The 25,204-nt window shown below is 57.4% G+C and overlaps 1 protein-coding gene across 6 annotated transcripts in view; it reads left to right on the top strand.

Moving 5' to 3' along the window:
• ZFHX3 (zinc finger homeobox 3) overlaps positions 1-25,204 on the top strand; it is a 1,230,042-nt gene that overhangs the window by 1,195,351 nt on the left and 9,487 nt on the right. For all 6 annotated transcript variants that reach the window (XM_075939761.1, XM_075939759.1, XM_075939760.1 and 3 more), the window contains 4 exons: positions 228-358; positions 512-712; positions 8,620-8,722; positions 10,727-16,138. In XM_075939761.1, the coding sequence (XP_075795876.1) occupies positions 228-358; positions 512-712; positions 8,620-8,722; positions 10,727-16,138 (5,847 nt within the window). The remainder of the gene's footprint in view (positions 1-227; positions 359-511; positions 713-8,619; positions 8,723-10,726; positions 16,139-25,204) is intronic.

Genomic DNA, 25,204 nt, shown 5'->3' with positions numbered 1-25,204 from the left:
TGGACTGTCCCCGTGCTGCCCAGAATGCCAGATCCCGCCAAACTCCTGCTTTCTCCCTCGCAGCTGTGGTAGGTTCTCCCTGGCCCCTCCCCGGGTACCCCTCCCAGCCTGAGCCAGTGATCCAAGAGCAGTCACCCCCAGCGGATGACTCGTTTCTGCTCTGCAGGAGCCGCTTTGGAAGGGGCCTGATGAGGAGGCCCTAATGCAAATCTCATTTGTCTTTGCAGCACCCGCCAGCCAGGCAGACAAGGAGCTCACAGACTCTCCCGCGGCCTCCAAACGCACGTCATTTCCCAGCAGCTCCGAGCCACCCCTCTCTAAATGGTCCAAGGCTTTGGAGGAGGCCAAAGGCGAGCAGGTGAGGCCGGGCCCGGTGCGACCCCAGGGAAGCCGCATGAGTCCCCTCCCCGGCGTTGAGAGGACAGGGAGGTTGTTCGGAAGGTGGTGGGGCACAGGCGAGCACGAGCGTCCAGCAGGTCCAGTCAGCGGGCTGTTTCCTCTCGCCCTACAGCTCTATCAGTGTCCCTACTGCAAGTACAGTAACACCGATGTGAACCGGCTGCGGGTCCATGCCATGACCCAGCACTCTGTGCAGCCCATGCTGCGCTGCCCACTCTGCCAGGACATGCTCAACAACAAGATCCACCTGCAGCTGCACCTCACGCACCTGCACAGCGTGTCGCCCGACTGTGTGGAAAAACTCATCATGACGGTAAGTCCCGGTGCCCGCGTGCGCCTTCCCAGCAAGCCCGCCGTGGCCATAGAGACGGGCTGGGACTAGCTTTGATGTAAGAACCGACCGTGGTACCCAGCTGCAGCCTACCCCGGCTTGCGGTGGTGCTCGGCGCCGTCAGAGAGCCAGCCAGCCTGGGGATGGGAGACAGTGGCCAGTTAAGCGTGCTCTCCCGTAACCCTCTAAAGTCCCTGGCAAAGACCAGGCCCAGGGTGGAGGCTTCTGAGAGGGGCAGCGGTTCGTCTGGCACTGAGTCGCCCGCGGTGTGCAAGAGAACCAGTGCTGCCCCCTTACTGCTCTCATGAGACTCCACGGCCACGGGCTGCCAAAGCCACGTTTGTGGGAAATCGGGAATTGGGTTTGTGCGTGAAACCGAACTGGGAGAAGTGGGGAGTTCCTGCCTTTGCCACGTCTCACTCTGGTCCCAAGGAAGGGAGCAGCTGGCGTGGGACGCGGTATCGATGCTCAGCATGGCGGGGCAGAGAGCAGGAGGGTCCGTTCCTACACTGAGAAATCACTCAGTCCTGCAGAACATAACACTTCCGCAGCAGCAGATTGCTTTTGTCAAGGCAGCTGTGACAGCCACGTGATGGTTGTGTGCTGGCCCCGTGACATGGATAATGTGGGGCTGTAGAATCCCGTACGTTCTGGGTTTGAAGTGCCTCATTCTGAACTGAACTTTCAGGGTACTCAGTTAAACTTCTCTCAAGTGGGAAGGGCTTTAGGCCATTGAAACGAAGGACGTGTCCATGGAATGGAAACCACCGCGGGTCTAAGGCCATGGAAGCGTGTAGGTAGAACCATCCATTTTTGTAATTGGCTCTCCAGGGAGGGTTGCACTTTGGGCGGCTGTGACTGTCTTCACCAGAGCAGTTTCTACCTGAGCGCAGCAAAACTTGAGATCAGTGAATCTGGTTCGGTCGCTAGATGTTTGTGTCTAACTTTTCTCCCCCTTCCACAGCAGTGCTTAGGCCTCAAGCACGGAGTTCTGCTCTTGCGCCGTCGACAATGGGAGCCTTCTCCAGCATTCTGTCCCCGGGTAACTGGAGAAGGACGCTGTCATGGCAGTGCATGATGGGAAATGTCCTCTGTAGTGCGTTTCTAACACGGCGGTGCTCTGCTGCCGTTCTGCATAGGCCTGTTGTACAAGCGACGTTCTCTTGGCTGTGGACCGGCTGATCGGGTACTTGCTTTGCTGATGTCTGCATGGAGCACAGTCTGGCCGCCCTAGGGCTTTTCAGCATGGTGACAATACAAATAAACTTCTGGCTCACCTTTCGGTCCAGGATCCCAGTCTCAGGGGGCAAGAAAAAATGGCCAGTGCTCCACGCTTCTCTTGCATTGTTTGTGCGAGCACATGATCTTCCTCAGCACCTTTCCCTCTTGGTTTCTTTCTTTCTTTCTTTCCTGCCTGCCTGCTTGTCAGATTTCTCCGTCCCTCTTCTGCTTTTCCCAGGGTTTCTTGTCCTTCCGAGTCAGCTTCCAGCCCCCTCCCTGTGCCATGTCTGCTCCTGGTGGGCTGGAGGTTTCACACTGTAGGACAGCTCAGTAAATGCCCGAAGTGATGCTGGGCATGGCAGTTGGTGCTGGTCGGAGCACGTGGGGGAACCATGCTCCTCAAATACCTCAAATCTACCCGTGCCAGCAGGCCCCGTTGCTGCCCCAATAAATGCCAAATGTGGGCGACTTTTGTTCCCCGTGAAAACAATAATAAACAACCCCGACATGCCAGGGTGCTGGGGAGACAGCGTGCCCGCTAGCTGTGCGTACAGCGCCTGGGTGCACACCACAGTGAGCACCTGCAGCTGGCCCGGGCCCGCGGACTCGGGCTCGTCGGGCCTTGGCTACAGAGATGTTCAGGTGCAGGTTGGAGCCATTTCTAGGGCCCGATGCTCAGACTCCAGCCCAAGCCCCAGCTTCTGCACTGCAGGTACATGGCCCTGTCACCGCAGCCCCTCAAGCCCAAATCCATTGGCACCGCCTTCTTCCCTGAGCGTGGCCCCCGCTGGCCCACCAAGCCGATGGGCTGCCTGCTGTGCTCACGGAGGTGCTGGGAGAGAGGGGGCGGGCACGGGGCCTGCCAGCCTAAAGGAATGGGGCCGGGGGAGGCCTTGTGGCCACGCGCAGGCTGTGCCAGTCACCTGCACTGCTTTAGAAAAGGCTGTGTCAGTCAGCACGCGCTGGCCGGGCCCTCTCGCGGCCACGCGCCTTCTTGAACTCGATATGCCCAGTTCTTGACCCTTGTAGGGCGAGCGGTTGCTTAGGGGGATGCAGCTTCTGGGTCAGATCAGGCCCTCGCTCCCACGGGGGGCAGACTTCCTGGCCTGGCGCCGGGAGTGCTCCAGCCCCTCCAGCAGGGGGGCAGTCTCCGGGGAGCAGGGGGCAGGGGAAGAGGGATGGTCTGTGCTTTGAAGAACAGAAGGGGTGGGGGCGGGCAGACCTTTTCCTGCTAATGCAAACAGCTTTGTTAAAAAACGAAGAGACCCCCCCCGCTTTGTGGTGGGCGTGGGAACCCCCCAGACGTGCTCCTTCCAGCCAAGAGCCCTGTCGGCCGCAGGCCAGGCCCCGCTCGGCGCGACCTGCAGCCCCGGAGCCGGGAGCCGGCTTGCGTGGGACACGCTGTCTTTGCGCTCGGCGTTGAAGGAGGCTCCGGCTAATAATACCTTATCAGACGCCTCTCAGGAACCTGCAGTGGCTAATATGTCTGTTGCCATAGTAACGGCTGCCTGCTTGTTCTCTGCGTCTCGGAGCCGTGTGCCGGGCCCTCTCCCATTCACGTCCATCCGCCGTCGGGAGCGGCCCTGGGAAGAGCCCTCCGCCCGGGGCACCGTGACGGGGCAGAGGCTCAGCCCCTGGCCCCAGTGGCCTGGGAAGCCGCAAGAGGGGTTCTGGCCCGGAGCCCCAAGGCAGCTCTGGCCGTGTTCCATGCAGGCTCTGGATTCGCGTGAAAACATGTTTTACTCTGCCCTGGACCGGCATCGCTTTGGCTGAGCTGCTCAAGGAGGGTGACGTGCACTCGCTTCCAGAGCCGACTGCCAAGACCGAGGGGCTCAAAGGAGGAGGAGTCCCAGCTTCCCAGGCCTCCGGCTCCTCCCCGTAAATCCTCCGCCCCTCCGCCAGGTGTCTCACGTCCTGTCTCCAGCTGCCTGTTCTGCCTTTTCTCCCCTCTGTCCTGTCTCTGCCAGCCTCTCCCCTTTCCATTCCTTTCTCCCGCTCTGTGGTCTCCTTATTGCTCTCTGCCTCCCTCTCGCCCCTCTCCCTCCCCCTTTCTCACTCTGTGTCTCGTTCTCCAGCTCGGATGAAGGTAATGAAAATAATCGGGCTTCATTAATTCTGAGCCCTGTGAGATGATAGCCATTTGGAGCCATGTTTGCCAATTAGATGGTCTAAATTAGAAGTGACCTTGGTATACTGCCATCGCTTTGCCTCTCGGAGTCTAATGAAGCTTTTCACTCCAGCCCCCTCTCTCTGTCTTTGTAATGGAAATTCCCTCCTTTGTCTGGTTCAGGGACCTTGCATTGAACATGCACCCCCCCCCCCCCCCCCCCCCCCAGAGGGAATATTAATGTAGAGCCTGGCTAGAGAGTTTATTTTTGAATCGAGATGTTTCGGGCCAGTTTGGCGGCGCTGGCGAAGAGCGACCTAGAACGTCCGTGGGAGCCAGGCGGACAGGCCGACGGAGTGTGGAACAGACTGATCTCATGTCCCAGAGGTGCCCACACCCCCTCTCACACCGAGGGCGGAGCAGAGGAGAGACTGGCCAAGATGTGACCGTCCGGATGGATGTGTCACCGCGAGAATCCTGGCCCCCACGGCGTGTGCAGGCCCAGGGGACGCAGCATCCCCGGAAACCCCGCCAAGGCTTTGCTACGCCTGGGGGCGGGCGGAGTGTGTGGGGAGGGGAGGGAAAGAGGGCCAGTTAGGTCCATTGGCTGCAGAGCGGCTTCGTTCGGCCCAGCACTGCTGCTTGGAGAGCGTGGGTGTGCCCCATTCCAGCAGGAATCCTGCACCCAGGGATCGGACTGCTCCCAGGGGTGGGCCAGCACGCTCATTTGCCCTGCGGGACGAAGGCCGGGGCACTCGTAGGGGAGACAGGCCACCTGGGCCCAGTTTCTGCTCAGTTCGGAACACTGGGTCACGTTTTTCAAACCTGGCCCTTGATTAGGGCTCCCAGGTGCACACACCAGAGCCTGCTTTGCAGAGAGGCTGCGCACCCGCAGCACCCATTGCCTTCAGCTGGCATGGTACGTGCCCCTGCAAGGCCAGGGACCGCGCTCACCCCAGCAGCAACGTTCACTCGCCAGTCTCATCCTGGGGCCGTGGGGACCCTGCTCGGATCTGCAGGTTCTGGGCTGGCGTTTTCTGTGCAAGTGGTACAGTGTATAGAAGGGCGACTCCCAAGAGATCTGGGCAGTGCTAGAGCAGGGTGGCAAACTGCAGCCACCATATTTACCTGGGCCTCCGCAGGTCCCTGCGATCACAGCTCCCGCTGGCTGCGCACCGCTGTTCCTGGCCAGTGGGAGCTGCAGGAGGCCACTTCCCGCAGCTCCCATTGGCCAGGAGTGGTGATCCACAGCCAACGGGAGCTGCAGTCGCAGGTGAGTATAGAGGCGGCGGCCCCCCCGGGGCTAACCCTGGGGAACGATACCCAGCCCGCAGGCCGGTACTTGCCCCCCCTGGTGCTAGTGTCTGGTCCCCTAGACACCTGTGGGGAGAGGCAGGTTTGAAATGCCGAGGGGCAATGGTGATTCCCTTTCCTCCCAGATCCCAAGGGGCCAACGGTCTGATTTGAGCATGGCACGGTGAGTGTGGCTAAGCAACTATGCCAGGTGGTGAGCTCTCTGGGTTGTGTTTGCACAGCCCAGGGTGGGGGCTCCTAGCGCTACCCCAGTGCGCACAACCCAGGCTGTAGGTTGCCGCAGCAAGCTCACCCGGGTGCGCTGCTGTCATGCACTGCCCTCGGGTTGTTTCCTGCCCTCCTGTGGGCGCCCAGGACCTTGGAGCAGCACGATTCGGGAGATGTGAGCCTTTGGGCGCTGGGAGGCGGGGGCAAGGGTCAGTGGAGCAGCTGACGGGGAGGTGACCGACTTGATCACATCAGACCTGCATGTGAACGTCTCCAACTAGGCTCAGTCCCCATCCGCCGTTCCGCTCCTGGCAGTTACACCATGTAAACAGAGCACGAAGCATGAACAGATCAGCTAATGCCATTTGAGCACCACAACTGGGTATCTGGGATTGGCAGCCAGGATCTAGCGCCTTCCTTTTCACCCTATCCCAGACCCACCAGGGCGGGCCAGGCCCTTTCTGCCCACAGAGGAAAGCCACAGTCCCTGCCCCAAAGAGCTTACAGTGTGAGAAGACAGACCAGGTGAAGAGGCGGGCCTGGGACCCAGCGCACGGGCCGAGGAAGACTGACTGGGCATGGGAGGGGGCACACTGCTGCAGCAGAGAGGACTGCATTTGAAGAAGGCTGAGTGGAGCTGGCATACGACAGAGGTGGAGGGCTCAGGCCAGGAGCCAAACAGAGCTGTAAGTGGCTTGCTGGAGAAGCCTGAACATGCAGACACACTGCTGCCACTCCCACCCCCCAGCTTTGTCCCAGCCGCCCCCCCCAGGAACTTTCTGCCGGATGACCATGTCTTGCACCAAAGCCCTGGGCAGGGGCAGCCAGGGCAGGCCCGGAGGCTGTGGAGATGCACTTAGGTGCAGGTGATTACTCAGCACGGAGGGGCAGGAGGCCCAGATTAAGATGCAGAGGCGCACGTGAGGTTGATGATTATATTTTGGGGTGAGTTAATTGACAGAAGGTGAAGGCAGACAAAGAAACTCTGCTTACTGCCTGCTTGAATCCCAATCAGGAATTATGATTAAAGATGCGGCGAGACAACAGAGCCCTGATGAATTGGTGTCTTTTTTTTTCCCTTTTGCCGTCATTCACACTTGATTGACTTCAACCTTTCAAGTGCAAAAGTCTCTCTTTTCCATTATTATTCATAGCCATCTGAGTTTTTCTAATTAAAGTGTATGAAAACAATTACTGATCCGTCGTACCGAGTCTGTTAGTGGGGATGACTGCCTTACTGTAACGTGTCTGAAAAGCCCACCGGTTTCTGTAATGATGTGCTACTGAGGTGCTAGATCGTTTCGTTCTTTCTCTACTCTGCTGGGGATTTTTTAATTTCTCATTATTTATTTCTTATCATTCCTAAAGATCCTGGGACAGCACGTTCCCTGCCGATACAACAGAGACCCCTTGCTTGCTCTCCGGCTTCCTGCCTCTGCTGCCACCTCCTTCCCTGTCCGCCGAGGCTGGTTACTGGGAGTGACTTGGTGCCGTCCCCCTCTTGCGTTGCCCGTGGACTCTGAGCCGCAGCCCATAGCAGTGTTCTGCTTTGGAGCGAGGGGCTGGGCTTGGGGCTTTGCAGGGGCTGCGCCCGCCCCTCTCTCACCGCCAGGGCCCCGCTTGCCCCAGCACCACCTGGCGTAGCAGCGCTGAGCCCTGGCCCGGCTGGGGGAGCCACAGCAGCCCTCCCCACTGCTGTCCACGTCCGCTCCCCTCACGCCTGTGCACAGTGTGGGCAGGCCCTTACCCAAGGAAACGGCGTGGCCAGCGATTCCTTGGCCAGCACCAGCCCCCCGACCCCCGCACCCAGCCTTGTGGCCTTTGGCTTCAGTTCACTTAGCAGGAGGGCGGCAGCTGGGCCGGATGACAGTGACTGCCTGGGCCCCCAGGAGTCTGTTCCTCTGCCTGGCCTGGGGGGGGCCTTCTGTGGCTTCACTATTGGCCACGCGCCATTAGCCCTCTCCCGGCGGGCACAGGGCTCCGGCACAGAGAATCGGTTGGATCGGCCGCCCCCTGGATGGCTCCGGGACGCTAAGGATGCTCCTTTCGGCAGCCAGGCGACAGGCTGCTCGGAGAACTGACCTGGAGCACGTGTGTGTGGGCAGCACTCGCGGGGGCTGTCTGTTCGCGGGAGCAGTGGGCTTGAGCGGCTTCCTGAGCTGCCGTGTTGGGGGGCAGCCCAGACGCTGTGCACATGGCGCTTCGGGTTCTGTGGCTGCTGCCACGTGTTAAACGCAGGCCTAAGAGCTAGTCCTTTTGGCCGCGACTGTCAAAACTAACTAGTGATTTTGGGGGCTCAGCTTCGGGTCCTTGGGGGGCCTGGTCTTAGGAAAGTGCTGAGCCCATCTCAGAGCGGGCTCCCAAAGACCACGTCCAGAGTCACATGCAGCACCCTGGCTTTCAGACCGGGGCAGGGGCAGGGGCAGGGGCAGGCAGAATTAGAGTCAAAGGGAGCCAGAGGGGACACTGGTTTTCTTTCCAGCAGGCAGCACACGGGAAGGTTACAAAAGCTTTGTGTTTCAGGCAGTGTGCCGTCTGTCCGTCCGTTCTCTCGCCACCTCTGCCTTTGTGCTCTTCTTTCTCGGGCCCCGGCTTCGTTTGCAGCAGCATACTCTGGAAATAGTGCTGCCGTGTGCCCCAGACCAAGAGGACGGTGTACGTTGCAGGTCTGATTTAATTAGGGCCCTGTTGTGTTTTCAGCAGCGTAAGGTGGGCCTTTCAACTTCTCTGCCTAATTGGCTGCACAAGAAGTTTCACAGCCCATGACAAAACATTCAGTGATCAAAGACTGCATGGTACAGAAAGGAGAAATATGAATAATAAGAGTGTTCTCCGAGCGCGCCCTGCTAATTATGGCCAGACTGTAACTGTAGAAACACTTTTGACTGATGAGCTTTGTCTCATAAACAGGAGCCTTGAGTGAGCTGAGAAAAGTGACACGTCTGACTTCGCGCCTTGAGCCTGCTTTTGCTTCTGAAAGGGTTTAAACATTTTTCTGTTTATTTCTCCTCTCGCCCCCCCCCCATCCCTCCTCCCTCAGGTGACCACGCCGGAAGTGATGATGCCCAGCAGTATGTTCCTCCCGGCAGCCACTCCAGATCGAGATGGAAACAGCAACGCTGAGGAGCCAGGGAAGCAGGCTGGTCAGTTCCTGAGCTCTGCCTGAAAAAAATCCCCTGCTTTGAATTGGGCAGCTCGCTGCTCCTGTTTGCCAGGCCCGGGGACAGGCAGACTTGGCTCTCTTGCCCGGCGGTTTGCCAGGCCCGTGCAGAGGGCAGGCCGTGGAATGGGAGGTCTAGTGGACAAGGAACGAAGCTGATCTCTAAACCTGGTGTGTGAGGCCCTGATTGGCTGGTGTGTTAGAGCTGCTTTGCTCTGCTCCAAGGGACCCTTCGGGTGAGGAGTCTCCGGAGCTGCTCCTGCATCACAGTGGTGGTCCTGTGGCCAGGGGAAAGGCTGTCCCATGGGCGTGTCTCTGCGCTTGGTGGGTCTGATCCCCCGCAGCCCCTCGGGGTTCCTGCCAGCCAGCACGCAGCAGAGCAATCTGGAGGCTGCGCTGTTTTATGCCGTGGACAGGTCCGGATGACCCCAACCTGGAGCAGACCAAACGAAGCTCAGCACCATCTCCAGAGCCTCCTCTGTCAGAACAGAGAGCCAGAGCCTGCGACCTGTATTAAATCAGGAACTAAGCACCTCTTCAGACACGGGAAAGCGGGAGACAGGATGACCCAGAATCGGTAGAGAGATCTAGAAGTTTTCACCTTTTTGCTCAGTGCCTTTCAGACAGCCCAGGAAGCAGCGAATGTCACTGAAGTAACACCATGGGGAAGGCAGGGTAGCAAAGCAGCTCAAAATTGCATTGGCCTTTTTTATTACCCTGTTACGTAGTAAGGTCAGGCCTGCTAGCGACAGGAGCCAACTCATCAGTCCTGACTTCGTAGTGCAAAATGGCAGCAAAAGAAGGACGCTGCTGTTTTGGGTGCACAGAACCACAGAACACTAGAACTGGCAGGGACCTCGAGAGCTCAAGTCCAGTCCTCTGCTCTCACAGCAGGACCCGGCACTGTCTAGACCATCCCTGACAGATGCCTGTCCAAGTTGCTCTTCAATACCCCCCCAAGCAACTTAATCCAGTGCTGAACTCCCCTGACCGTTAGCATAGGCCCCTCGATGCCAGATTCTGTTGGTGTCCAGCCTGGTGCAGAGACCACAGCAGGAGAGCTTGGCAGGGAAGTTTGGGATTACGATGACCACCACCTGCTTCGGGCCGGGGGCCTGCATGTGTTCCTGGGTTGCAGGAGTGGTGATTTCTCAACCCCCCTCCTCGGCCTCCACCTGTAGGACTGCCTCGCCCTGGCCAGAACTGCTCTGCTCTCTTGGGCACTGGAATGGCCGAGTTCTCCTTCAGCATCGCGGCCTTGAGTGGGGTCAGGGCCGGTCGGGGCTGAATTTTACTCCCTTTCGTTGCAGCCTGAGTGGCCTTGAGCCTCAAATGTCACATTCAGTTCTTGGCACGTCCTGAGCAGCAAGATTTTGACAGGCTGCCGGGACAGCAAGGAAAAGCCACCAAGCTAGTTATGGGGCTACAGGGTTGAATTGGAGGAAGAATTCATGAGGGTAGATATACCGGCTTGTTTGAACAGCTGCTAAGTGGGCGATGTGGGAGTCCACCGACACTCGAAGGCTGCAAACGTCAAGGCGGACGAGAAACAGTGTAGGGCTGTGCAGGGGCGATAATGCAGAGAGAGAGGGGAGCTCAGAGTGAGAACTTAGGCTGCCTGTTAGGAGGACCTGCTGCCCTTCGGCGCTAAGGCTAGCGTGCAGGCATGTAGCTGGGGCATGGCTTCCCTGAGACTGGCGGGGGGTCGGGGAGGCATACAGAGGAGAACGCGAATGTTCTGAGAGGGCTCTTGGGGGGCTGTGGCACACTTGGGCGGCGGGGTGGCTGGAGGAACACGTGCTGAGCCTCACGACAAGTCGTGTTGAAGGCAGATGCCTCCACCTGTGGCCAAGGAGGAGGACTGGGTGGGATTCAAAGCGAGAAATGAGCAGTCACACGTGCTTTTATTGCAGGAGTGTGAGAGTGACAGAGACAAGCCCTGTCCTCCTTGCATCACTTCACCCGTTTGGTCTGGTTCTGTTTTCAGAGACCTCTGAGGAGTCTGGAAAGAGCCTCCTGTCTTCAGAGAGCGTCGAACACTGTGGGGAGGTGAAGCCCGTTGCTGCCGACCACAGCTCTGCCAGAGAGGACTCTGGCTTCCTTTGCTGGAAGAAGGGGTGCAGCCAGCTGTTCAAAAGCTCAGCGGCCCTTCAGACGCACTTCAATGAGGTTCACGCGAAGCGGCCCCAGCTCCCGGTGTCCGACCGCCACGTCTACAAGTACCGTTGCAACCAGTGCAGCCTGGCCTTCAAAACCATCGAGAAGCTGCAGCTTCACTCGCAGTACCATGTCATCAGAGCAGCCACCATGTGCTGCCTCTGCCAGCGCAGTTTCCGAACCTTCCAAGCGCTGAAGAAGCACCTGGAGACGAGCCATCTGGAGCTGAGCGAAGCCGACATTCAGCAGCTGTACAGCGGTCTTTTGGTGAACGGCGACCTCCTGGCTATGGGCGACCCTGCGCTGGCTGACGACCACACGATCATTGTGGAAGATGAGAAAGAGGAAGAGAGCGACCTGGAAGACAAACAGAGCCCTACTGGAAGCGATTCGGGGTCCGTACAAGAAGACTCGGGCTTGGAACCTAAGAGGGCCCTTCCTTTCAGGAAAGGTCCTAACTTCACCATGGAGAAGTTTCTAGACCCCTCTCGCCCCTACAAGTGCACAGTCTGCAAAGAGTCTTTCACGCAGAAGAACATTCTTTTGGTCCATTACAATTCGGTCTCTCATCTGCATAAATTGAAGAGAGCCCTCCAGGAGTCTGCTACGGGGCAGCCGGAGCCGACCAGCAGCCCAGACAACAAGCCCTTTAAGTGCAACACCTGCAGTGTGGCGTACAGCCAGAGCTCCACGCTGGAGATCCACATGCGCTCGGTGCTGCACCAGACGAAGGCGCGCGCCGCAAAGCTGGAAGCCGCCAGCGGCAGCAGCAGTGGAGGCGGCAATAGCAGCAGCAGCCTGTCCCTGGGCTCATCCACCCCGAGCCCAGTGAGCACGAGCAGCTCTGGCACTGTCACCACCACCAAGCCCAGCAGCACCAGCACAGCACCAGCCCCTGGCCCCCTCAGCCAAGGGCCCAGCGAGAGCCTGGGCGGGCCACCTGCGAGTAACCCCCTGAGCACCAGCGTGGCCGAGCCGAAGGACGCCAACCGGAAGAAGCTGGCCGACATGATTGCCTCCAGGCAGCAGCAGCAGCAGCAGCAGCAGGCTCAGACCTTAGCCCAGGCACAGGCCCAGGTGCAGGCCCACCTCCAGCAAGAGCTGCAGCAGCAAGCCGCCCTCCTGCAGTCTCAGCTCTTCAACCCGGCCCTCTTGCCGCACTTCCCCATGACCACCGAGACCCTCCTCCAGCTGCAGCAGCAGCAGCATCTTCTCTTCCCCTTCTACATCCCCAGCGCCGAGTTCCAGCTCAGCCCAGACGTTAGCCTGCCTGTGACCAGCGGGGCGCTGACGCTCTCTGGCACCGGGCCCAGCTTGCTGGAAGACTTAAAGGCTCAAGTCCAGCTCCCGCCGCAGAGCCACGGCCAGCTGTTACAGCAGCAGCCCGGGCAGCTCACTCTGTCGCAGGGACACCCTGGCCATGTGCAGCAGAGCCAGCCCCCAGAGAAGAAACACAAGTCCGTTGTGAGGGAGAAGGAAAAGGAGGCCCAAAGGGAAAACGCAGAGAGGGGCGACAGCAGTTCCTTGTCCAAGGAGTCTCTGCCAGACAACTTAAAGCCCAAAGAGAAGAAAGACTTTGCTTCGGGCACTGGTTCAGAGCCCTCCCTGCTCCCGCCACGGATCGCATCGGATGCAAGGGGCAATGCCACAAAAGCCTTGCTGGAAAACTTTGGCTTTGAGCTGGTTATTCAGTACAATGAGAACAAGCAGAAGGTGCAAAAGAAAACTGGGAAGGCAGAACAGGGCGAGAACTTGGAAAAGCTTGAATGTGACGCGTGTGGCAAGCTTTTCTCGAACATCCTCATCCTGAAGAGTCACCAAGAGCATGTTCATCAACACTACTTTCCCTTCAAGCAGCTGGAGAGGTTTGCCAAACAGTACAGGGAGCACTATGAGAAACTGTATCCCTTGAGACCTCAGACTCCAGAGCCACCACCGCCTCCACCTCCTCCCCCTCCTCCCCTCCCTGCAGCACCTCCGCAGCCTGCTTCCACACCCGCCATTCCCACTTCTGCACCCTCTATTACTGCTCCTACCATCGCACCAGCCCAGCCATCCGTGCCACTCGCCCAGCTCTCTATGCCCATGGAGCTGCCCATCTTCTCACCCCTTATGATGCAAACTATGCCACTGCAAACATTACCTGCTCAGTTACCGCCTCAGCTGGGGCCTGTAGACCCTCTGCCGGCAGACCTGGCTCAGCTGTACCAACATCAGCTCAACCCCAGCCTTCTCCAGCAGCAGCAGAACAAGAGGCCACGTACTCGGATCACAGATGACCAGCTCAGAGTTCTTCGGCAGTATTTTGATATTAACAACTCTCCCAGTGAGGAACAGATCAAAGAGATGGCAGACAAGTCTGGGCTGCCACAGAAAGTGATCAAACACTGGTTTAGAAACACTCTGTTCAAAGAACGCCAGCGCAACAAGGATTCCCCATACAACTTTAGCAACCCTCCAATTACCAGCCTGGAAGAACTGAAGATAGATTCACGGCCTCCCTCTCCAGAGCCTCAGAAGCACGAATACTGGGGAAGCAAGAGGTCCTCGAGGACGCGGTTCACTGATTACCAGCTCAGAGTCCTGCAGGACTTTTTTGATGCGAATGCTTATCCAAAGGATGATGAATTTGAACAACTTTCGAATTTGCTGAACCTCCCTACTCGTGTTATTGTGGTGTGGTTCCAGAACGCCCGCCAGAAAGCAAGGAAGAACTATGAGAACCAAGGGGAAGGCAAAGACGGGGAGCGGCGGGAGCTCACAAATGACAGGTACATCCGAACGAGCAACTTGAATTACCAGTGCAAGAAATGTAGTCTAGTCTTTCAGCGCATTTTTGATCTTATTAAACACCAGAAAAAGCTTTGCTACAAGGACGAGGACGAGGATGGACAGGACGATAGCCAGAACGAAGACTCTATGGATGCGATGGAGCTGTTGACACCAACCAGTTCCTCCTGCAGCACACCAATGCCCTCTCAAGCTTACAGCACCCCCACATCTGCAGCTAATGCAACCTCTTCAGCCTTCTTGCAGCTCAGTGCTGAGGCAGAGGACTCCTCCATGTATAGTTCTAAAGCAGAAGCTACTGATGAGAAACCAAAGCAATCTGAACCTCCAAGTACACAGCCAAACCAAACTCAAGACAAGCAAGTGCAACCAAAGCAAGAGACTCAGCAGCAGCATCAAGACCAAGGAGAACAGAAGACAAGTTCAACACACCAAAAGATCTCACCGTTGTCGTCCCCACCCTTGTTACAACAACAGCCTCCGGCACAGGCACCCCAGTGTCCTTTGCCACAATCAAGCCCAAGTCCATCTCAACTCTCACATCTTTCCCTCAAGCCCCTTCACACATCCACCCCGCAACAACTGGCAAACCTACCTCCTCAATTAATCCCGTACCAGTGTGACCAGTGCAAACTGGCGTTTCCCTCCTTTGAGCATTGGCAGGAGCACCAGCAGCTCCATTTTCTGAGTGCACAAAACCAGTTCATCCATCCGCAGTTTCTGGACAGGACATTAGATATGCCTTTCATGCTTTTCGACCCCAGTAATCCACTACTTGCTAGCCAGCTGCTATCTGGGACTCTACCTCAGATTCCAGCAAGCTCAGCCACTTCACCCCCAACCCCCACGTCCACCATGAACACGCTGAAGAGAAAGCTGGAGGAAAAGGCCAGTGCAAGCCCTGGGGAAAACGACAGTGGGACTGGTGGAGAAGAGCCTCAGAGAGACAAGCGTCTGAGGACAACGATTACCCCGGAGCAGCTGGAAATTCTGTACCAGAAGTACCTGCTCGACTCTAACCCAACCCGGAAGATGTTGGACCACATTGCGCATGAGGTGGGCTTGAAGAAGCGTGTTGTGCAGGTTTGGTTTCAGAACACTCGAGCGCGGGAAAGAAAGGGGCAGTTTAGAGCTGTGGGGCCGGCCCAAGCCCATAGGCGGTGTCCTTTCTGCAGAGCTCTCTTTAAAGCAAAGACAGCCCTGGAAGCTCATATTCGATCCCGGCACTGGCACGAGGCTAAGAGAGCTGGGTACAACTTGACTTTGTCTGCTATGCTCTTGGACTGTGATGGAGGACTCCAAATGAAAGGGGACATCTTTGATGGAGCAAACTTTTCCCACTTGCCACCAACCAGTAGTGATGGTCAGGGGGTTCCTCTCTCACCAGCAAGCAAAACCATGGAGCTCTCCCCTCGAACTCTACTTAGTCCGTCCTCCATTAAAGTGGAAGGAATAGAAGACTTTGAAAGCCCCTCCATATCCTCGGTGAATCTGAGTTTTGACCAAACAAAGTTGGACAATGATGACTGTTCTTCTGTCAACACTGCAATCACAGACACTACAACGGGAGATGAAGGCAATGCGGACAACGATAGTGCCACGGGGATTGCAACCGACCACAAGTCGACCTCGGGACCTAGTGAGGGCCTGACAAAGGCTGCCATGATTGCAATGTCTGAGTATGAAGATCGGTTGTCTTCTGGCCTTGTCAGCCCTGCCCCCAGCTTTTACAGTAAAGAGTATGACAACGAGGGAACTGTGGACTATAGCGAGACCTCCAGCCTTGCAGACCCCTGCTCGCCCAGCCCTGGGGCCAGTGGCTCAGCAGGCAAGTCTGGAGACAGTGGGGAGCGGCCAGGGCAGAAACGTTTTCGCACTCAGATGACTAATCTCCAGCTAAAAGTCCTAAAGTCCTGCTTTAACGACTACAGGACGCCCACCATGCTGGAGTGTGAGGTCCTGGGTAATGACATTGGACTGCCAAAGAGAGTTGTTCAGGTCTGGTTCCAGAATGCTAGGGCAAAGGAGAAGAAGTCCAAGCTAAGCATGGCCAAGCATTTTGGTATAAACCAAACAAGTTATGAGGGACCCAAAACAGAGTGCACTTTGTGTGGCATCAAGTACAGCGCTCGGCTGTCTGTACGTGACCATATCTTCTCTCAACAGCATATCTCCAAAGTTAAAGACACCATTGGGAGCCAGCTGGACAAGGAGAAGGAGTACTTTGACCCAGCTACTGTACGTCAGTTGATGGCTCAGCAGGAGTTGGACCGGATCAAAAAAGCCAATGAGGTTCTTGGTCTGGCAGCTCAGCAGCAGGGCATGTTTGAGAATTCCCCTCTACAAGCTCTTAACCTTCCCACTGCGTACCCAGCACTACAGGGCATCCCTCCAGCCCTGCTCCCAGGCCTCAACAGCCCATCCTTGCCAGGCTTCACTCCATCCAACACAGGTGGGTTCTCCCTGCTCCCCGGGGACCTTCCCCTACTATTGCATCTTCAGCACAGAGGGCTGGGAATGCCAGAAATCGGGTTCCAGGGCCCCTTATCTGGGCCGTTACTTGGCGGGCTGGAAAGGCTGCTTTTTACCTCTACTTCCCTAACCCGAGTTCTCTAGCAAGGCAAGAGGCCTGCTGCCTCGCGGTGCGTCTCTTCACCTCCAGAGAGCACGGCCGTGTTCTCTGGAGCAAGGGCCTGGCTTTCTGTAAATTCTGCAGCCCCTTCGAGTAACATGAAAATTGAGACTTTTGTTGAATGCAGTATGGAAAGGAATAATACAGACCATGCAACTTTGCCAGCATTCAATTCAGTTCAGTGTAGGGCTGCTCCCCTAATTGCCAGTATCTTGCAGCTGTTTGTGTTGAGGTGGGTATGGTGACGGGAAAGCCAGAGGGTTTATATGAGGCCTTCACAGTACCTCTCACGGAGCAGCCTCTTATCTTGCCATGCAGCCGCTGAGGCTTTGGTGCAGGAGTTGGCAGTAAAAGGGGAACATGATCCCCTGGTGGCCTGTTGTCCATTGACAGGGGTTAAGAACATGTCACCCTCCCCCCAGGTCCCTCCCTTCCTCTCCCTTCGCCAGCTGGGAAGGAAGGCCTGAACCAGTGCAAACTCAGACCCTTCTCTGTCTGCTGTCACCCAGCACAGGCACTTTGAACGAGTGGGGGAGCCTCTCCCGGAGGTGGCAGTTCCTCAAGGATGTTACAGGAGGAGGGAACTGGCTGAATAATCCCCCACCCCACTGTTCTGAACTCCTGGAGCACTATGGTGCACACACACACACACACACACACACACACACACACACACACACACACACACACACACACACGGAACGACATACAGACACACCCCCCCCACCCCCCACCCCCCGACATACAGTCCCTGGCCTTTGATGAGACATGCTCGTAACCCGGTGGATCTCCCAAAGAGACTGCAGGAAATTGCCGTCGCTGTTCCAGGACCCAGACAGCCTGCCACCAGCTTCTCTGTCCAGTGCAGGAGCCTGGGAGACTCGCTGCTAAAACAGTGTTAACAGACCCTGAAACGGCCCAGCGCTGAACCGTGTTTAACACGCTCCAGGGTTTGGAGCAGAGAGTGCTCTCGGGGCTTATTTGCTTGGCAAAGACGCTACTGCAAAGCGAAAGCGAGCCCTAGGAAAGACGCGTGGCGGGGGAGAGCTCTCATTTCAGCAGCAGAGGGGAGGTTAGCTGAGCAGCTCTTGAGCTGTGGCTATTGCTGAGGTGGCAGTCCAACCCTGCTGCCCAGACGAAACACCAGAGCAACTCGCACACAAAGGGAGGGACGAGAACCCCGGAGATGCAGCCCTTGCCGTTGCCACAGATTCACACTTGCAACATAGCCATGGCGCTGTCTTCCCAGCCCTTCCCGAGACCTGCCGCCCATGTCCGTGCCCGGCTGCTCAGGGCACTTGTGCTGCCTTGTGTCACAGACTCCCAGCAAAACACGGTCATGGCTCGTGAACTCACACTCAGCCGTGAGGGATTAGCCTGAGCCCTGGTGGGGCCGATATTGGCTGGGTTCCGCTTTTGGCCCACTCAGAGTGGGCTCCGCATGGTCCCAGGGTGCTGGGTTCAGTTCCAGAGGGCCAGGAGATGGAGGAGCTCGTGGTCACGATGAAACTTGCTGCCTCTCCCCCTTTCAGCCAGCAGTTGTTCTGCTCCCATTTCCCAACTTCTCCTGACAAGACTCTTCGGTGACGGCCCCAGCGGAGCAATGGGCAGACTAGTCTGAGCTCTCCTTGTTCTCTGCATGAATTAGACCTAATTTCCGACACTCCAATTTTGGATCATTGATTTCCAATCCCATACTCCTCTTGTTTAACAGGCATGAGCGGTATTGGTGAAACCTATTTGTTTAAACTAATTCAGTCTTTTCCCCCACGCTGACTGGTTTTCATAAACAATCTTATCGAATAGGCTGGGTTGCACTTGTGTTGCGTACTCCCATCCACGTTCCCTATTACAGGAAACTAGAACCACAGTTAGCGTCACAACGAAGATAGGGCTGCTAGCTCCCAATTAGTACACCGATCTCTGAGTGAAGCTAGGTAGAGCAGATCCAGCAGAGCCCGTTGGTTTGAGGAAGCCACGTGGTAAGAAAAAGTGCTCTAGCAAAGAGCCCCCATCACGTCTGCTGGAGCACAGCGAGATTTCCCTGAGAGCGCTCAGCAGACGGGCATGGCCAAGGAACAGAAGAGAAGAGTCCAGAGGACATGTCAGCAGGCTTGGACCTGCCATGAGCGCTGCACCTCATTGCTCTTCTAAGCATGCGTCAGGTGCTTTCTGATCAGTCAGGCTGTCTCCAGACCATACAGAGCAGCCCTTGGAAGGAGCCCTTCTCCTAGACTAGGCCAGTGCATCCGACCACAGAGCCCACACGTCCTGCAAGGTCCCCACTCGCTCCCTTCCAAGTGTAGATGTTGAGAAAAGCAGGTTTTTGGTCACTCTTCTGCGGGTCCATCTCAAGGGAGCACCGGGGTGATCTTGGACAGCACCAGAGCTTTACCTGGGATTTCCTCAAGGTGGGTACAGAGGGCTTTCAGGCCCTATGGCTCTCCACCGCCTGTGTCAGAGAGCGATGACAGAGCAGCGTCTCCATTCCCCAGGAAGTCTCTTCCTCCAGACAAGGCTCAGGCTCCTGTCTAGATCCTTCAGCCTCCTGTTTCTGCATCCCCTGCAGTAGGTCTGCCTCAGAGGAGAACAAGGTACTGGTGGTAGAGCCCTTAGAGACGCCTCAGCTCTGTTGAAACCAGCCAGAGAATTGTGCAGCCTCCTGCCGCTGTTGACTCAGCTCCTAGGGAGTTAGATTTCTACAGCTCTGTGCTCTGTTCTGAGTCCCCCAGGGAAGGGTTTGAATTGTTCTGCAAACATCCGTATTTGTCGTTCCAGCCCCAGCTAATGAATGGCCTCTACTCCTGAGGACTCCGAGTGTGCTGTGTGGCTGGACATCAGTTCTAAGAGATTTAGCCTCTCCCCCACTTCCTGTTCCATTCCCTGCTGGATCCCAGAGGTCACTGAATGGGACATGCTCCCTTCAGGCCAAAGCAGGCCAAAATAGGGCCCTCTTCCCTTTGCAGGGGAGTCTGCCCCAAGAAACAACCGTGGGAATGGGGCTCGATTCTCCTGAGATAACGGGAACCTGCGAGAGACTTGGTGCAGGAAAAGTTTGTTGTTCTGAAAGGAAATGCTGCTCTGTCCTGTCCAGGCTCTCTGGGAATTAAACCAATAGTTAAGCAACTCACATCATGCGTAGCTTCTTTGGGAAGCATGACCCCTGCTCTTCACCCTCAGCCTTCTAGCTGCCACTTCCACCTCTCCAGAAGATCAGGCTTCTGATGGGGAGCAAACACAAGGCAGCAGTCCTGAGGGCATTCATCAGCTGCGTGCTTATACCCGGTATGTCTGGGGTCTGATCCTGCAGTCTGGCTGACAGGCTCCCAGTTGTACAGCAGGGTAGTGCATGTCTGGGAGCGGTGCCCTTTTTGTTCCCTCTCGGCAGGCCAGAGGCCCTCTTCTGTGATGGGCGCTCCCAGGGAATGGCTTCACGTGGGTACTTCTCCCCTGTTCTTCATTAGATAGCGACAGTGTGAGCCGAGGGGGCACCTGGGAGCTTTGAGTCGTCAGGGTCATGGAGACCTGAGGCCTCCGGGCTCCTACACGTTTCCTCAAGATGTAAGTCGTCAGATTGATGATCAAGTCCTGTTTCCGTGGATCAAAGAACAGTCCTAGACTCATAGAACACACGGGTGCGAAGGGGCCTCGCAAGGTCAGTGCAGTCTCCCTCCGATACCATAGTTGCAGAGTGAATGGACAGGTAGTTTGTCTCCAGGAGCAAGCCATGGGAATGGTGCATTCACAATGAAGTGACCCTTCCATGCCATTTTAGCCAATTACCCGGACTCGGAAGGCTGCAAATCGGGATGTGTTGTTTCTCTGGAGCTCAGTGGCTCTTCTGCTGTTTGCAGGATGGTCTCATCGTGAATTAGTTTGCTGCAAATCAGAACAACAGTGTCTAAAACTCTGCCTGAGAGCCGGTGGGACCCCGCTGCAGAAGAGGCAGGAAGGTTTGACAGGTCAAAGCCAGTTTGGCGTTAGTATGCAGACCAGGTATAGCACAGCTGGCTTTGGCTCTCTCCAAAGACCAGCCACTCCACCTCCCACAAGTCAAGATCCTGTATCCCCTCCAGAAAGCAGGGCACTTCCCCGGGCAGCCTGACTTCTGAACTTCTAGGGCTGGATGTCGCTAGCCGAAGAGATTGGATTTTTCCAGTCTGCTAGGGGATAAGCCAGCTGCTGCTCCGGCACTGGAATGTTTCAGGGCTCGCTGAACTAGAGAGCAGCTGCTTCAGTGGTATCTACCCACATAAAACCCTGGTCTGAAACGGGCAGGACTGCCGCCGGAAGCTCCATGCTCCCTTCCCAAATCACTGCTGGCTCAGGACAGCAGCCAGTGCACGGGCTGCTTTCCGAAGGGCGTTGTTTCCGTCACTGTGGAATAGGCACCCGCTTACCAGGTGATGTGCACTGGTTCTGGTTAACTGACGGGCAGGAGCAGCTCCCCACCCACCGCCAGTCAGAGCAGCCCTTGTCTGGGGCAGGCCCGGTCCCCCTGCTGCAGCCCGTGGGGGTGGGGGTGGGGCAGCATCCGGTTGAATCAATTAACCGGCTAAACGTAATGTTAAACGGGTTAACTGTAGCAGGATTTGACATGCCGCCGTGGAACTGCTTAGCCACGTCCTCAAGCAGGCCACGACTTCGCCCAGCAGTCTGGCTTTGGGAGACCAGAAAGGGGCCCTGTGCCACGGGGCCCTAACTCTGAGCGAATGGCCTCCGCAGGGCCCGTCTTCCTCCTCGCTGTGCAGGCCAGCGGCAAGGGAGGCTCCCCCTGCTGAGCGGGGCGTTTACACCTCTGGGGGATGGATTGTTGTGCCAAGGGCACCGCAGCCTGCCAGCAGCTACTCACACAGTTCCAGGGGAGCGAGCAAGGCTTCGGTAGCTGGGAGAGCCACGCGGGGCCCTGCGTCACTCAGGCGGGGGCTTGGCCCTGGCCCTGGCCCTGTGAAAGGGAGTGCGGTTCCACTTTCTGCGTCCCCCAGGCGCCTGCTGCAATGAGGGGCCAGGGCATCACCACGGCCAAACGCCTGCAGCAGGCATGTGCGACTGTGGCGTGGATGTTCGGGCTGCAGGGCCCACCCACTTGCAGCATCGCGGCAAACATCTGCCACTAGCCTGAGCCCCGCAGCCTGTCTGTGGGTCTGCTCCGGCAGCGATGGCCAAGGAGACCAGCACGTCTGTTGTGATTAGTGTTCAGAAGCCACCCTGTGCAAAGTAAATGGGACAGCCCCTTCTGCTGCTGACAGCGAGCTAGAAGCAAGTGGCCCTCTCCTACCAGCAGGTCTCCCCGTGCCTAGGAGAGCCTCTGCCCCCTCCACAATCACCCTTGCCCCTCTCGCTCTGGGGGAGATGCAGAGGTGACCTGTCCCCCCCAAGAGGCGCAGCTTTCGCTGCAGGCTGTTTCTGGGGCCACAGCGTTCCCTGATGCTGCCTCCGTTTGTGCTCGGCTTCCTTGGAGCAGTTTGCAGCCAGAAGGCTGGAATTACCCTACACGGGGTTGAACTTTTGGCCCAAGTACCACATCAGTGTGTGGAAACGATAGGGGGCCTCTTCCCCGCCCTTACCCGCCTGCCTCTCTCCCAGCCTCGAGCCTGAGCCTGGGGTTCGACGCCCACAGGAGGGCTCCAGCCCCTCCACGCTTACCCCAGCTCGCTCTGCTCCTCTGGCTGCATCACTCCAGTTCCCGCTGGGGAGTGGGGGGTGGTCCCCTGAGCAGCGGGGGAAGAGCAGAGTGAGCTGGGGCCACCTGGCCCCGCGCTGCCGGTGAGTGTGTGTGTGGGATGGAGGAGGCCAGATCCCTGCTGCAGGCACCAGCCCCTCTGGACTCTGGCCCTGCTGGCGGCTCCTTGCCCCTCCTGCTCATGGCAGTGGGAGGCCATGTGCCCCCATGCTTCTCCCTGGCTCCTACACGGAGGTTCCCAGCCAATGGGAGCTGCAGGGGCGGTGCTTGTGCCCTGTGGCTGCCCCTACACGTAGGAGCCAGAGGGGGGCCCTGCCGGTGCTTCTGGGATTCGTGCAGAGCAGGGTGGGCCCCCAATCGCACGCCCCAGTGGATGCTCCAGGCCAGATTAAAATGGCCTACGGGCTGGATGTGGCTTGTGGGCCGTCATTTGCCCACCCCGTCCCAAATGAAGGGCTAATTGTGCATCACAAGTCTATGGGATGGGCTGGATGCCGCAGCAACCCACCCCCCCCGGAAACTCAAGCCCTACCCGTGAGAGAACGAGCGCACTGTTTTAGTCCCGACGGCTTCCTCGTCAGCAGCTTCTGAGCCAGGCACCGTGAACATGACTGAAGCTTTAGACCCTTTCAGCACCCTGTTGCCCCAGCGATTACCACCTGAAGAGTGAAGCCTCGGGGCCTAGAAGACCGTGACCCCAGAAGCCCCTTGTGCTGGGACAACTGGCCAGCTTCATGTCCCACTCCTCATCGTCTCCTTGCTGAGGCCTTGCTGAGGTGCATTTGCTTCCACCTAAATCCAAGAGTCGTGTCTCAGGGGAATATCTGTTGGAACCACATCAGGGCTATCTGCCCAAAGCCACCCATGCTGGAAAAGCAGAAGCTACATTCGAGGTTTCTGGATCCATGCTCTTTTACCCAATACAGACACAAAAGCATGTGGAAAGCCAGCTAAGTTCTCTCCAGTAGCAGTGCCTGTCTCTCCCTGGTCTGGAGAGAGTTAAGGAGGGCTCATGCTCCCTCCTAGGCTTGGCACAGGCACTTTCCCTTCTGGTCTTGAGGAGCAAATGCTGCTCGTGCAGCTGTAGAAAAAGTGCAACTCCGAAACACCGACTGGTAGTCGCTTGGACAGCGGGACAGGCAGGAAGAGTCCGATTGGCAACGTGGACTTTCTGTTCTTTGGAAGAAATTGAAACAGCTTCCTCTGCTGCCTCGTGAATTCTAGTTGCGCCTGCTTCGTACATTGTTTTCTGACCGACCAAAGTGTCCACGCAAGGGACGCTTGTAAGCCAAAGGGATTGGGGGGCTCCTGGTTCCTTCTGTGCACTAGACGCTTTTCCCTTGCCATTTGCCACCGGTTTTAGTAGCCGTGGTTGAAAAGCCATCGGTTGCCAGCACCAAGTTCCTTGAGGCAGCTCCCTAAGTCGTCATCTTTCTGCTTCCCCAAACTAGGACTTTCTGCCGCTTGTTTTCCAGTCAGGACAGACACCAGGCCTAGAATGCCAGGGTCCAAAAGCTTTGTGTGGGCTGGGGGCGGGGGTTCTAGCAAACGGCTGTTGCACATCCAATGGACTCCCACATGTCCTACATCCCTGCAAGAATAACTCCCGGTTGGGAACCAGAGCTGTGTCTGGGCAGGACTTTGATAAGAGCGTGTGAGAGCGATGAATGAATAATTTGTACTGAACAATTTATTCATGTGGCTTTGCCTTTCATTTCTTTGTGGTTTGTCCACAAACTGACAGTGTTTCTCTGTAGGAATAGCTGGCAGATTTTGTGTCCTCCGTGGCTTGTTGTTGAAGCACGTGGTCTTGTTTCCCTTCCCTCCGGGATGAATGTAACTCTTATAATCAGATAAAGGCTCACGGGCAGTAAACCGTAAATGTACTTCCTGCAGATGCCCATCGGTGTGGGTAAAAATGCACCTGACCAAGATGACAGGAGGTGGTGAAGGAGCAAAGTTCTTCAGATTTCAAATGAATATTTATACAGGTCTAGGATTTACTGCAGGAAACCCCGTGTAAGAAAGTAGGAGCTGCCAGTCTGGGTCACACCAGGGGTCCTGCCTCCGACAGTGGCCAATATCAGCTTCTCCCTGGCAATGACAGAGTCCCCAACGATATTCGTTGTGCCGCTCGCTCTCCGTGGCGAGCTCTGCTCGGGTTGAGAACTGGCCTGTCTCTGAATGCGGGACGTGCTGGAAGGGAGTTAGCTCTGGCTTTGGGGGCAGGTGGCTTTCAGAGTAGTCGACTGGCCGCTAAGCAAGTGCTAGTCGACTAGTTGCTCCCCCCTTTGCTGCCTCTATCAGAAAGAGGCAGCCGGGGGGGGGGGGGGGAAGGTACTTCAAAGCGGCAGCACCGCCAGGGGCCAGGGAGGGAGTCCCCAGCTGACTGCGGGCTCCACGTGGCGCTTTCGCCTTTGGAGTGTAGCAACAGCCAAGCACGTCCAGCCTGCGGGGGTGGGGTGCTTCCTAGCTAGGCCTATTGCCGAGGAAGCAGGCACTCGTGCAGCCAGCAACAGGGGGATTTTGCCAAACTAAGAGAAGGGAGGGGGCGGGGGTGTCTTCCAGTGGTGGGCCACTGGCATGGGGGGGAAGATCTGCTCTCTTGACGGACGGGGCCTCCGTGACCTGGCAAAGGAATCAGAACAGGAGGGCAGCTGCTCTGTCCCTCTCTTCGCCTTTTCCCCTCCCTCCCTTGCTCCGCCCCCCCTCCTCTCCTTCCCCCCCGCCCCGCCTCCTTTCGCCTTTTCCCCTCCCTCCCTTGCTCCGCCCCCCTCCTCTCCTTCCCCCCGCCCCGCCTCCTTTCGCCTTTTCCCCTCCCTCCCTTGCTCCGCCCCCTCCTCTCCTTCCCCCCGCCCGCCTCCTTTCGCCTTTTCCCCTCCCTCCCTTGCTCCGCCCCCCTCCTCTCCTTCCCCCCCGCCCCGCCTCCTTTCGCCTTTTCCCCTCCCTCCCTTGCTCCGCCCCCCTCCTCTCCTTCCCCCCCGCCCCGCCTCCTTTCGCCTTTTCCCCTCCCTCCCTTGCTCCGCCCCCTCCTCTCCTTCCCCCCGCCCCGCCTCCTTTCGCCTTTTCCCCTCCCTCCCTTGCTCCGCCCCTCTCCTCTCCTTCCCCCCCGCCCCGCCTCCTTTCGCCTTTTCCCCTCCCTCCCTTGCTCCGCCCCCTCCTCTCCTTCCCCCCGCCCCGCCTCCTTTCGCCTTTTCCCCTCC

Source organism: Pelodiscus sinensis, chromosome 12, assembly GCF_049634645.1.
Source record: "Pelodiscus sinensis isolate JC-2024 chromosome 12, ASM4963464v1, whole genome shotgun sequence".
NCBI classification, from domain to species: Eukaryota; Metazoa; Chordata; order Testudines; family Trionychidae; genus Pelodiscus; species Pelodiscus sinensis.
This window is presented reverse-complemented; position numbering and strand designations above follow the sequence as displayed.